Source organism: Blastomyces dermatitidis, assembly GCF_000003525.1.
Source record: "Blastomyces dermatitidis ER-3 genomic scaffold supercont1.3, whole genome shotgun sequence".
Taxonomy (NCBI): domain Eukaryota; kingdom Fungi; phylum Ascomycota; class Eurotiomycetes; order Onygenales; family Ajellomycetaceae; genus Blastomyces; species Blastomyces dermatitidis.
In genome coordinates, this window is record NW_025544776.1 from 1333741 (window position 1) to 1347199 (window position 13459).

Sequence of the window (13459 nt, forward strand, 5' to 3'; positions counted from 1 at the left end):
CGCGGTTTCTAGCAGATACTTGGCTTCTTCGCCGAGCTCCCCCTCCGTCGATTCCACAACAAAACCTAGCTGCCACTTCTCCTTGTGAAGGATGACGGCCAACCTATTCCTTGATACAGTATTTCCACTTCGGCACAATGAGCCTTGATCCGGGCGATCTAACACGATCTTCGTCTCCATCCGGCTCCGAAGCATCCCAACCGAAATCTAGAGAAGGGGTGGATGGTATGTCGACCAGCTCTGCGGTGGTGAATATTTACTGACCTTTTTTAGAGATATATAAAAAAGACAAAAACTACCGTCGTTATGCCTCCAGCGTCGACCGAGCGCTCTCTTTGTTCGATACCGCCCTACAGGAATGGGCAGACTACATCTCGTTCCTAAGCCGGTTGTTGAAGGTATATGCAATGCTCCTTTGAACATCTAGCTGCAAATACTCAATGTCTCTTTCGGCTAGGCTCTACAATCTCATCCGCCGTCTCTACCTATCGTTCCAAGTAAAACAATTGTTGCACGAAGATTGGCGCAATGTCTCAACCCAGCTCTTCCATCCGGAGTTCACCAGAAGGCCCTTGAGGTTTACGGCTACATATTCTCTATCCTTAAGGTAAACTTTCTGCATTTGTAGTATTCTCAAACGTATATACTTAGAATGAACCCTTTTAGCCGGATCGCCTGTCTCGAGATCTTGCACTCTACCTACCTGGAATCGCCCCCACGCTGTCGTTCGCGTCGTTGACCGTGCGACCAACTTTTCTCTCCTTGGTCGAAGCCTATATAGTTGATTTGGACCCATCAGCCCTTCGTCCAGCATTAAAATCCATAATACTAGCGTTACTGCCAGGCCTAGAGGAGGAAACAAGTGAAGATTTCGAAACTGCTCTACGGATAGTGAACAAGTTTCGAAATATAAATCTCAAGAAAGACTCTTTGTCAGATTCGAGCCCTGATGCTGGTAGCCAGTACTTCTGGCAATGTCTCTTTCTCGCCTCAATAACCAACCCAAGCCGGAGACATGGTGTGCTTGCGTATTTGAACCGCTATCTTCCCAAACTCGGCGGAGCAAGTCCGTGGTTGATAGGCTCGGAAAACAGCGACATAGACGATGCTTCTGACTTATTTTCCATTACAGACTCCATCGTTACGCCAGAGCCGGGACTGTTAATTCGATGCTTTGCGACAGGTCTCGCTGACGAGCAGCTTCTTGTACAGAGAAACTTTCTGGACCTTCTTGTTACTCACTTACCTCTTCACTCACCCGTACTACAGAAAGGAATCACTCCAAATGATCTCGAGATATTAGTTGCGGCAGCCGCCGGTGTGGTGACAAGGAGAGACATGAGTTTGAATCGCCGTCTCTGGGCATGGTTTTTAGGACCAGACGCGTCCAACGGCGCTCAAGAACAGGGCGAAGGTGATCTACCGTTGTCATCCGGACATGAAGCGAGCCGTGTTTTTGATTACGAAAACGCGAAGTCCCAGTACTTCAGTCGTTTCGGTTTAAAACCCCTCGTTCAAAGCATCAAGGCGATGATAAATCGCAATTCACTTCACCCTCCAGACAGAGCAAAACCGTTCAGGATATCTCTTTCTTTGATGGATCGCTGGGAAGTCGGAGGGCTAGTTGTCCCAGAAATATTCCTCGCAGTTATGCGTAGTGTCCAGCAATATGAACAGCTTGCCTCTTCAACTGCGAATTTCGACGAGGTGTTTAGAAGTGCAAGTGCCTTTTTCGACGGGGTTGAAAGTAGCCTGATATTCTCCGAGCTCCTTTCCCTTGTTCATATTGAACCATCTGTTATTCAAACTCGATCTAACCATGCCATAAATGACCTTAACCTCGCGAATTTTATTATCTCTCATTTCAATATGGCCGAGGAAGAAATGCTTGTTGCCCACGTCCCGCTATTATTCTTGGCACTACTGGTTAAGATGAAAGTTATTTCGTCAAGTACTGAAGGTGGACTTGATTATCACCATATTCAATCTACAGCACTTAACGAGACCTCGCTAATTATCAAACATCTCCTGGAATTGATACCGGACAGAGTATTTCACGATGAAATTGTGAGAGATCCAACTCGAAATGATCAGCCCTTGGAGACCCCCTGGGGCGTTGCCAGCGAAGAGATAGTCAGAACCATACTTGACTTCTATAGGAGAAGTAAAGAAAGTCTCAAATTACCGCCACTGCCCTTCTCCTACCGGGTTCTAGGCGAATTGCTTCTCCGGGAAGCCCAGTTTCTGGTGCTTGCTGAATTGGAATCAGGAGATCACTCCGGTTTGAAAGACCGAGTTAACATATTCATATCCTTACTCAATAAAATCCGCAAATCCCAAGTCGTTAAAGATGGGAACCTCTTCTCTGCCATGTATCGCAAGCTGGCCGCCAATTCTGGTACGGAATTACCTTTTGTCATGATTTCATCTATATGTTCTATTGTGACGACTCTCTACTCCATCCATGGGCCCGGATTCTATGTTTCTTATGAGCAGGTATCTGATATTATCCCACCGTTGGTTCAAAAGCTTTGGGCCTTTCTCTCGCCATTGAGCCCTAAATTTCACGTGGAAACGGTTCGATGCCTATGGCTTTTGCACTCCGTGACTTGGCAAGATCATTTGATTGAAGCTTCGATTGCCTCCCTCATGATCGGCGCGGAGGATTCCAATCCATCTCATATCACAACAGTCCAGGAAGCTGAAAAGTTTGTTGTCCTATGGAATCATAGCCAGCAAGTTAGCATTGATCCTTCAATTGCACGCTCTATTAGCGAGCACCCAACGAATAGTAGTAGTAGTTTAAGAGACCCGAGATCTCTATACCAGTCTTCTATGCTCGATCGCCCGTTATTTATCGTATTGGATTTGCTCTCAGGGGTTGTCAGCGAAGCTTCACTAGTAGTCAAGGAATGGATTTCAGATCTTTCATCTGTGCACAAGTATGTCTGAAATGCAGATTTCTTAATTCTTTTAACCGGCGTTAACGTTAACTGTGTATCTCTTTAGGGTATTTCGCATAATAATATCGAAACTCACCGATCTTTCATACCTCACGGCATTGGATCGCGAAGATACATCCCGGCGTAGCCATCCAGAAGACCCTGGGGATGCAAACCAGTGTCGATATCTATTCGAGACTGCTTCCGGTGCAATAGCCTCGTTGAGTCGGATGGGATGGTCTACATTAATGACAAACACCGCTTTGGACCTTGGTAAACGCCGTGATAGCTCTGAAGCTGATGGTAAGTTCGACCATATCAAATATTGGGTTCAAAAAATAACAGTGATACATCTAGATGATGCCCAGAGCCTAAGTATTCAGGCCACTTTAATACATCTTGCTATTCGAGCCCTCTCACCACGCATAACGGCTTCCAGAGAGCTACATCCTGAAGAAGAGCGGATGCAATTGGCGGTTTTTACCGTAATGCGCCAACTTTTGACGGGACCAGGTGCTAGGCAACTCGTTGAGATGGATTTGGACGGTTTCCTAATTGATCAGTTATTCTTCTCCTTGGACCATAACAGGGGTAGTCTCCAACCTGTTATGATCGACACCTTGTTAGTTGCTTTGAAAATCCGATTCTCTCATCAATTTTTAGAATCGCACATTCCTTCGTCTAACAGACGAAGGAAATCATCTCTCGACGCTCTTCCAAATCTCTCTCGCATATCGCTAACGGGCGAGAAATCTGAAAAGGAGCTACGAGGCGCTACAACTCCCTTGCCGTCACCACAATTATTAGAATGTTTGCTGAAAGGGCTCAGTTCCACCTCCTCGCTAAATGCTGTGCAGAAATGGGTGCAACTCCTTGCGGAGTGCCTACCATTTTACTCCGGGGCTATTTTCCAAATCTTGTTGACGTTAGTAGAGTGTCTATGTCAACGGATAACTGCCTCGTATAATGAGCTCCAGCTTGTGTTCAAGCAAACCAATGGATCTCTCGGGGAGCGTTCGGAGCACGTCACCATTGCTTTACTTGGCGGGTTGGAGAATTGTATTGCTGTGGCTCATGAACGCCTACTGCTCGAGGAAGAGAGTGTTTCCCCCGTAAAAAGTCCAGACCAACCCCAAGGATTTTTCGGAACCATGGTTTCCGGTGTGTTCGCTTCGGAGGGGAACCAGGCCCGGAGCGCTACTGCTAATGACAGATTGACTGTTCTTCTTTGCTTTCAAGATACTGTCCGGCTATGCTTCTCAATCTGGTCGTGGGGCAACATTCGACGCCATAGCAACTCACAGGACCCGGAATCAATTTCTTCTTTCCAATATACCTCGTTGAGAATGAGAAACCGATCGCGGCGTATATTAGAGCATCTGTTTAACGCCGAAGCCTTGGATTGTCTGGAGACATTAGTCCAACTATGGCACAATGCAGTCACAGCAGATGACATGGCAGAAGCTCGATCAGTGTTTAATCTACTTCATACGCTAGATGGATCACGACCAAAAATAACCATTCCAGCCATATTCAATTCCATCTACAGCCGAACCGACCCCACTGCGCTGGAACCTAGTCGCAAGTCAGTTATGACCTCTAGGCTATCCGAGGCAAATCTAGTTACGTTTCTCGTGACGTATGCTAGATCACTAGATGATGATGTGTTGGACGAGATATGGACGGATTGCACCACTTTTCTTCGGGATGTATTAGCTAACCCGTTCCCTCACCGACAAATCTTGCCACGACTGATGGAATTTACTGCAATTTTGGGTGAGAAGATGGAGCGGACTACTTTTGGTGATGACAGGCGAGCGAGGAAGGATCTTGGGGTAAGTTGTAATATAGCCGTAATTTCTTAAAATTTGGTTGAAGCTAACTATGTATATGTAGGATTTATTCCTACGCCTCCTAATAGCGATACTCACTAGCAAACCATTAGGTTCATCACAAGAGCCCACCTCATCATCGCGGCAGCTGGCAGATAGCGAGCGTGCATCGAGGCCTTCTTCCAAAGGCCAACAGTTCGTTGGGCCTGATGATACAGTTGGCATCCTCGCATCAGTGATGCCTGCCTTGGTTACCACTCTAGGGGAAACAGACAGGATATCCACTGCAATGTCAAATATTTCGGCGAACGTAATAGCGCCGCTCTTCCATTCGAGACTGTTCCCCCAAAATGTGAACAAAAGCGTCCTTGACCTTCTCCAGCAGATGTCAAAGATTCCTGTTGCCTCTAAATACTGGCGGAAAGATGTGGGCGACGCGTTCAACGACATCAAATTCTTCACGACAAAACTTGGGCTTGTGCGGTCGAACTGGCTTGATTTGCTTCGCCATTGGGTCCTGACAGACAAAGAACGATTGCCCGACGTGTACTCTCGCCTAACAACCCCAACATCCGCCGGTATAATGTTTGGCGTAGGTGCTACAGCTGCACGACTTGAGGCTGACCGCAAGGCCCAGCTGAATTTACGCAGACTAGCCTTGCTAATATTAGCCGCTAACGAAGACCATTTCGGTGCAGAACTCGCAAATGTCCACCAAAAGCTTGAAGATCTGTTAACAGCTACTCACATATCTTCCCCTTCTTCCGTAACACGAGCGGAAGTATATATGGTGCTCAGAGCCCTAGTCTTGAAAACCTCCGCCATCCACCTTGCATCCTTCTGGCCGATGATAAACAGCGAACTCCACGATGCGATTTCAGCCCTTGGCTCAGGCCAACAGTCCGAGACTCATAACCCTTACTCACTCCTACAGGCTTGCAAACTCCTTGAAACTCTCCTCCTAATTGCACCGGACGACTTCCAGCTCCAAGAATGGCTATTTGTTACCGATACCATTGATGCTGTCTATCCGCCGGACCAGTGGGAGTCTGTTGCTCTCGCAGATGGAATCGCACGCAATCTAGGTACAACCACGAGCAGAAACAGCATTGACCGCTCGCCAAAGAATGGCCTTGGAAATGGGAATGGAAATGATGGTGATGACGATAGTGGCCGTGACGGGTATAAAAAGGCGTGGCTTAATTCGGAGCTGAGCCGGGAGACGGCCAAAGACGAGATAGTTGACACGGTACTCAGGCCATTCTTCGATCGGTTGAGTATACATGCATTTGAGAGCACATATAGCCTGGGGGTTCCTGATTTGGAAGGCTGTAAAGACGATCTGCTGGCAGATCTGTTCAATGAGTTCACGGTGGTGAATTAGAATTGAGTGCTTGCGCACTGCACTGATGTGCCCTGCTCTATGCCCTGCTCTTGGATGTGTTTATACCGTCCACTGTTTTCATGTTGTCATAGTCTGGAACTTATATTATAATTAAATATCACATATGTAACCAATACGCTGTATCTGCTTTTATGCTATTTGTGATGGGTATTTATGTATAACTAGACATTTCAACCTTCTTGATTCATATTCTTCCTACCATTCTAGCCACGTGAAACATTTTTCCTAGTGCCGCGTCCCTCGTATCTCAACATGTACATGTACGGAGTACAGGTAATATTAATATTATTAATAATGTATGTACTCCGTACTCCGTAACTACAGTGCTACGTACAGTACATATGCTTGTAGCTCAACTCCCTGTACGAGGAGAACCTAACGACATTGTCACTCACTGTATGTACTGTACATGTACTGTACTTTGTCGAATCTAAAAGTCAACTGGCCATTGAGCATTCAGGAACCAGGGTTGGTTTTAAGGGGCAATTTCACTAGAGAAAAACAAAACAATGAAAATGGGCTAAAAGAAGAAAGTATAGAAAATAAAAGTCGTCGTCATAAATTCCTTCTTCTCTTTACTCACCGTCAAATGAATTTCATAATACTGGCCAAGACTAAGAAATTATTGAACCTCTCATCAGCTCCATATTCTCTGTTATTCCTCCACACCTACGCAAGTTACAGCGTAGCTAAAGCCGCCAAGCTTCTTCCCCAGACAGGAACCTGCCAAACATTGACCTCAACCTTCTTCCAGCCTCGAATCTCTCACACGGCCGCGACACGCTTTCTTCAACGGAAGCGAGGCCTAACCCATATCTATATCTCACGACATTGTGTGTGTGTTTGTGTGTCTTAATCTGCAATCTGCGAATCCTTTCGTTAAAATGCCGCTAGCGTCGGTGTCTTCAACACGAGCAATGTCGCCTCTTTTCCGCCTCACACTCTCCACCCCCCTCGTGCGCCTATCGACACGCAGGCCCCTTTCGACAACGAGACGGTTGCTGAACGGTAATGCCAGCGCAGAGGCAGGGTCGTTACCTGCACAAAAGCCTGTAGGAGCTTTTAGAGGAGGGTGAGTCACCGAACTACCACGTTGAGAGAATGATGCATAGGCACCGCCAACAACAGATCTGGCTAACACGACAGAATTGGATGAAATAATAGGCTATTCGGCTTCCTCTTTGGCACTGCGATAGCGGGTGCCTCGGTATATTACTATATTCTAGATGAGTATAGAGTGTCCAACGAGATGTTGACGGAAGACATCTACGTACGTCAGTGCATTTGAAAATAAAGCCTACAAGATATACCCCGTGCAGATTGGCAAAATCCCCCAAAAGCAAACAGCATAAAAGTGGTCTTGGTGTTTTAGATTTTTGCCCTTGTTCCCTTTGCCTTACTTCCATACATCTCCCCTGCGACAGCTGCTCTTCATTTTTAATTTATTTAATTTTTAATTTTTAATTTTCATTGCTACATTGGAAATAGATAGAAGGACGGAAAGAGGACCAAAAAAATAGACGGAAGCGAAAAAGAGAAAATATTCATAATTTAGACATGGAGAAACGGTGTGGCGGGCTCCTTTTTCCGCGTCATTTAAACTAGAACGAGATGCACGATGGATGTTTTGTTCTCCCAGAACTACGAGCATGGGAAGATTTAAGAACGTTCTATCGTTCTCACTTCTCCTCACTCTATCATTGGCGCCCTTTTAAAACTAATAATGCGTTTAATACCTTTTGCCATTTCATTCCTCTGTTTTCTTTTTTGCTCATTCACAATTCTCGCTCATACCCGTGATTTTTGGAAGCTAACAATATGCCCCCTGTGTGTTGTCCGATGGGGGATCGTATTATAGGCCTTGCAAGCAGCTACGCAACGTCTCAACGCCTACATTACCGATTTGGAGTCCAAAATGGACCAATTGCAGAAGAGGAAATGATGGACTCGTGAGATATGTTTTCCATGAATTTGCCTGGATTCGGTGATGGCCTGATACGTTCTCGGATTTTGCTCACATGCGGCGCCCTTCCCCCTTCTATCTCTCCCTCTAAACGTTGGATCAATTCCTGAGACTTGAAATATGCGTCTTTCCATTTCAACTCAATTCAAAGGGCTTGCTATTCATATTACATATCCGATTCAGCTTTGCATGTAACTCCTTCTACTTGGCTCGGTGTTCCGATTTGCATTTCTTCCACCTATCTTCCACCTATCTCCGCAGAAACCTGTAATATTCATTTTGCTTTATAGTCAATACAATAGATTATTCTTTTATCTTCTCCGGTATCATGCGCATATGGGGGGGAGACGGGGGAAATTTCATGACGACTAAAAACAATAAGCGCAGCTGGGTTGCTCTCCATGTGCAAACAAACCAAACATGGTAGACGCGCGGTTAAATATTTAGACCCAACCTTCAAGGTTGCTCATCATCAGTAATCGCGATCGGCTTCCACGGTATAAGAATTTTAATCATATGCCCTACAGTACTGATCCAAATGTTCTGGTAGCAGATAACCTGACGTATACGTATTACTCTTCGGCACCCAATGTCAAATAAAATAGAAGTCCTCCCTACCTCATCCTCACACCTCACCCCCGGCTGGGCATACGTCCCAGAGCCTCGCTATGGCAGCTCTGCCCACACCGGGAGGTCTGCTGGAGGTCGAAAACGAGCCGTACGTGATCTTGGGGGCGCTGGAAGGGCAGAGGTGTCATCATCAAGACGAAATACTGCGGTTCTAAGACATCTCGCGGAGCTTGATCGGGAAAATCATAAAGATACACATATTCCGATTCCAACGAAGCAGAAGGGCGCGACAGCGAAAGGTTAGCTTGCTTTTCTACTGAACCCCTTTTTGTGCATTTCAAAGTATATGCGGACGAGAAGGGGGGAAGCCATGATAAACCAGCTAACATCCAGAAAACATAACGACAGACAAACCTAGAGGCAAAACAACCTCCAATGTCCGGCGTATCCTCATGTCCCAAAAAACATTCAGAAATTACCTAGATGATGAAGAAGCCGCGCTAGCCCAAGCCCAAGGTCTGGCAACACAAACTTCCTCGACAATTACAACAGCCGCAGCTGCCACCGCTCGCTCTACCGCACTGAAATCCAGCAAACCCAGCACCCCGCGCACATCATCCCATCCAGCAACACCCAAAAAGGCAGCCAGCACTACAGGCCAACCCTCCGAACCGCCCAGCGCAGCCTCCTCCCGCCCCTCCACTTCAGCCCTACAGAAACAACAACCAAACCAAGAGCTAATCGCCTCGAACTATGATAACGACCCGCTCCTCCGCTCTTACATCCCCCCCGTGCCCTCAGAAAGATTAATGCAACTACTCCTCGCAGAGCCACCACTGTCATACAACGCCTCCCTCGCAACGACAACTCTGCCGGGCCGCAGCAACGCGAACCAAGCAGTTTCCAAACCACCACGACACTTCTGTTCTATATGTGGTTACTGGGGCAGGGTAAAGTGTATCAAATGCCGCGCGCGGGTGTGTGGATTGGACTGTTATCGCGTCCATGAAGAGACAAGGTGTGATCGGTTTTATGCTTAGAGGGGCCTGGCTGCAGAGAGCGAAGTTCCTCTTCTACTCGAGAGCGGCGAACGCCACTTTCATACAATACTACCACTAAGGCGTGCTGACGACTAGCACGGCGTGCGCGGTATAGTCTTCAAGAGACGACGATGGGCACCCTCTCTCAATAATATTGAGATAGTAGGGCGGATACGTGGTTTGAAGGTCTAGGAAGGGAACCCAAAAAACTCACACCAAAACCTCTCCCATTACTTCTACCTTGAGGTCCAACCCCGGACTAGGAACTTGATGCGAAGGATTTCCTCCGCACTCGCTACGCTATCCATCAGGAGTTATGGGATATTAATAGCTTTAGAAGCCACCAGCTCAGTTCCATAGCATTTTGGAGCCGCAAGAAACGGTCCATGCGGGATTATTTAGATATCAATCATCGTTGGTGTGGGTTAAGATTGAGAGCAAGGGCGACTGAAGGCGAAAAAAAGTGGGAATTTCGAGTCGGAATTCAAGAAATCCTGTCCTGCGGGAAAGCAGATATAGTATCTGTGCGGAGCATGGAGACAGACAAAGGCCACACAAGGCATTAGATATGTGAAATCGCGGAGGTTAAGGTGGCATTAAGGGAGTATTCAATTTGATTGCTGAACGGATGTCACAACCGGCCCGAGGTCATAGAAGTGATTGCACAAGGCGAAATGATTAGAAGCGCAAAAAATGCGCTGTATTATTGGCATAACTTGGTATAATATATATACAATGCAACGAAAATCCGATGTAATGTGTTAAGGAAAATATGAATGAATTAGAAAAAAAATGTATATCCCACATTTCCATCACCCGACTCCATAAAAAGCTTAACACTTCATATTGATTCCCATCCTCAACTCCTCTTCCCGAATCTCAAACATGACCTGCACGCCCACAAATAGGGTCAAGCATGCCCCTACAAGATACACCAGCCCACCCACACTACCAACAATCCCACTAACAAGCCCCTTCAACCCATCAAGCCCCAAAGCAAACCCAACAAGATTCGCTGCCATCATCAGTAAGATGTTGAACACTGTGCCCGCACCACACAGCAAGCGATACGTCGTCGGGCTACCGCGCCACTTACGTGCGGGGAATAATGCGGTGCCAATTATTTCAGGCAGGACGAAGAGAGTGATGAGCCAGCCCCACATGAGCAGGCGGAGGTTGATGTCATGCCACAGCGCGACAAAAGTGAAAACGAGCAGGAAGTTGAGGAGGCCGCGCGCTTTGGCAACAATAGGCGAAGTAGACGCCACAGAATTGTCGTTGCCGTTCCCGTTGCTCGGGTTAGCTTTGGCAGGTCTACTGCCGCCGCCACCTAGCGGCACGTAGAGGTATCTGACGATCCACCGGTTGAAAGAACGGTGCCAGCCGCGCCAGAAAGCGAGAGCTGAGTAATTGTCTGACATACAGCGGACCATGTTTTCGGGTGGGTCAATGCCGTCGATGAGTGCCCAAAGGCGAGCAAAGCGCCAGGGCAAGAGAAGTTTCAGCCAGATGTGGTGCAGGTTGAAGTACCCTAACATGCTGAGCTGGAAAGGCGTGTAAACGGACCAGTTTGGAGAGGATTGGGAGATGGCGACGACGTAGATGTAGTGTAGGATTACTTCCATGCTAAGGAGGGCGAGAAAGAAACGAACTCCATAGAGAATAGTGCGGGATTTCGTAATGGAGGCGGGTGGATAGCGCTGTTGGGAGATATAGTCGTTGAAGGTAATGATGGGACCAGTGAGGTAGAGGGGAGAGTAAAGAGCATAAGCGACGTAGTTTGTCGAGTTGAACGCGCTTCGATGGGCAGGAATAGACACACGATCCCGCTCAGACAGGGCCGAGGGGTCAAGTTGTTTCTTCTTTTGTGCGTCAGCGAGAGGACCAGACATTATATTCTGTTGGAAACTAAATGACATACCTCCATAGCACTCGCCGATCGATAATCGAGGCTCCAATAATAATCCAGATTAAAGCTTATGAGCCGAAGAACTGTGAGATTGAAAAGAATGTCCCATCTTGGGATCAATCCACCGTAACTGTCAAGCCATTTCCCATAGGAAAGGAGCATACTATCTTCCCCTGCACTTGAGGCAGCAGACGTCGATGTAAATAATCTTGCAATATCTGCGTAACGATACCCATTCGACAATTCATTTGCAAATAATATGGAAATGTTAAAAATCCACGTCGCCGCTGGGATCTTGTCCCGTGGTAGTTTTGTGGCGATATTATAATTAATGGCGAGAATGGCTAGAACCTTGAGAGCTGAAAATCCATGCAAGGCGGCAATGAATACCAGCGCGAAGTAATAATCAAAAGCGACTCTCCGTTTGAGCCGCAAGTCCGCAGCTACTGAATCATATCCAGCGTTTTCATCATCCTTAATTTTACCAGATTGAGGTGAGGACAAATTCGCGCTTGTTGTCGGAGGAAGGAAGGTGTCAATTGCTCGTCGGAGTAAAGGATGGATCACCAAGAGCAGGGCGAGGTAGGGAATGTTATCACGAAAGGTCCCATATTGTGAGTCGGAATTGTCCTTCGCGGGGTCGTCAGCCATTGGTATCGAACAGGAACATGATCTCTCCCGCTCCGTCAAATAAACCAAAGGCGTGTATTGGACTCACGACTTTCCTCCCCATAATCCATCCATCGTCTAAAAGATGCGAGTATTTCGAATACATCGGGTGAGATTCTACCACAGTGGACAAAACAATTTAGCTCAATAACCAATTCCGATGATCTATTTCAAGACCCCAGCGCAAGCGAAACCTCCGCCCACGAAAGCCGAAAAAAGCAGAGGCAACATCTCAAAAAGCCCAAACTCACCCTTCGAAACATCATAAACAGCCTTAAACATCATTGACACCGCAGTAAGAATCACGACGTAGTAGACATAAAACTCGACCGTATTCCACCTTGGCGGGGATGTCGTCAGCGAAGTGCCAGAAAGAGCACTGACCCGGCCTTCTCCCAATTGCGCATGTGTTTGTGTTTGTGTTTGTGTTTCAGTTTGCGCTTTTGCCCAGACCTCATTCCCGCTTTCAAACTCTTTCGAATCCGCGTGTCCTAGAACCCCATTATCCACGGACGCTGTTCGGGGCTCACTAGCAAGGACGGCCTTCAGCGGCGTGTTCGACGGGACAAAGCGCGTGTCAAGAGTATCGAGCGAGTAAAGCCTGCGGAACCAGTAGGCAAGACCCATATTTTCAACGATAGGCAAGAAACTCAGTACTCAGCGCAACCGCTGGGCCAGCAACGGTTGAAGCTAACGGACGCTGGAAGAAAGGGGAGAGTCACAAGAGCCAAGCGGTTGGGGGGGTTAAATGAGGGTGAGGGCTACTATTCGAGGTTTGAGTGGAATTTTCACAAATGAGAGATGAGCTTATCGAGACATGGTTTCTGCGTCTGGAGAATCCCCTTTTTTCAGGGTCTTTAGCAGAGGGAATTGTCGCGATGGGCGGAGAAGAGCGAGGTTGAAATAGCTGACACGTGATTGACAGAAGCCGAGAACAAGGTTGGATAGAGTTGCCAGCAAATGCTCCCTGCGTGTGTTCTTTTCCTTGAGTTGCTTTCTTTATGAAAGAATGCTATGCATTTCTGCTATATTATTATTTGCTTTATACATTTCTTATCTTAAAGTTGTAACAAACATCTTTCTTGCTTAATAAATTCGTGGTTATCCTACTCTTTGAATATGGCATAGA

General features: G+C 47.0%; 4 protein-coding genes across 4 annotated transcripts; 3 read left to right on the forward strand and 1 right to left on the reverse strand.

Moving 5' to 3' along the window:
• The first annotated feature begins 5 nt into the window (after positions 1-5).
• On the forward strand, positions 6-6447 carry BDCG_02754 (dopey). Its single transcript, XM_045418309.1, has 7 exons — positions 6-225; positions 274-398; positions 458-607; positions 667-2942; positions 3010-3245; positions 3300-4777; positions 4839-6447. The coding sequence occupies exons 1-7, from the start codon at positions 138-140 to the stop codon at positions 6156-6158; spliced, it is 5673 nt and encodes a 1890-aa protein (XP_045274924.1). The 5' UTR covers positions 6-137; the 3' UTR covers positions 6159-6447.
• Positions 6448-6685: 238 nt separating this feature from the next.
• Positions 6686-8466, forward strand: BDCG_02755 (uncharacterized protein). The gene is made up of 3 exons (XM_045418310.1): positions 6686-7251; positions 7344-7449; positions 8038-8466. The coding sequence occupies exons 1-3, from the start codon at positions 7064-7066 to the stop codon at positions 8119-8121; spliced, it is 378 nt and encodes a 125-aa protein (XP_045274925.1). The 5' UTR covers positions 6686-7063; the 3' UTR covers positions 8122-8466.
• A 113-nt stretch (positions 8467-8579) lies between these two features.
• On the forward strand, positions 8580-10710 carry BDCG_02756 (HIT finger domain-containing protein). Its single transcript, XM_045418311.1, has 2 exons — positions 8580-9011; positions 9121-10710. The coding sequence occupies exons 1-2, from the start codon at positions 8732-8734 to the stop codon at positions 9750-9752; spliced, it is 912 nt and encodes a 303-aa protein (XP_045274926.1). The 5' UTR covers positions 8580-8731; the 3' UTR covers positions 9753-10710.
• BDCG_02757 (glycerol:H+ symporter) lies at positions 10151-13437 on the reverse strand. The gene is made up of 4 exons (XM_045418312.1): positions 12582-13437; positions 12380-12447; positions 11674-12291; positions 10151-11614 (listed from the first exon to the last, which is right to left on the reverse strand). The coding sequence occupies exons 1-4, from the start codon at positions 12955-12957 to the stop codon at positions 10586-10588; spliced, it is 2091 nt and encodes a 696-aa protein (XP_045274927.1). The 5' UTR covers positions 12958-13437; the 3' UTR covers positions 10151-10585.
• Positions 13438-13459: the final 22 nt, after the last annotated feature.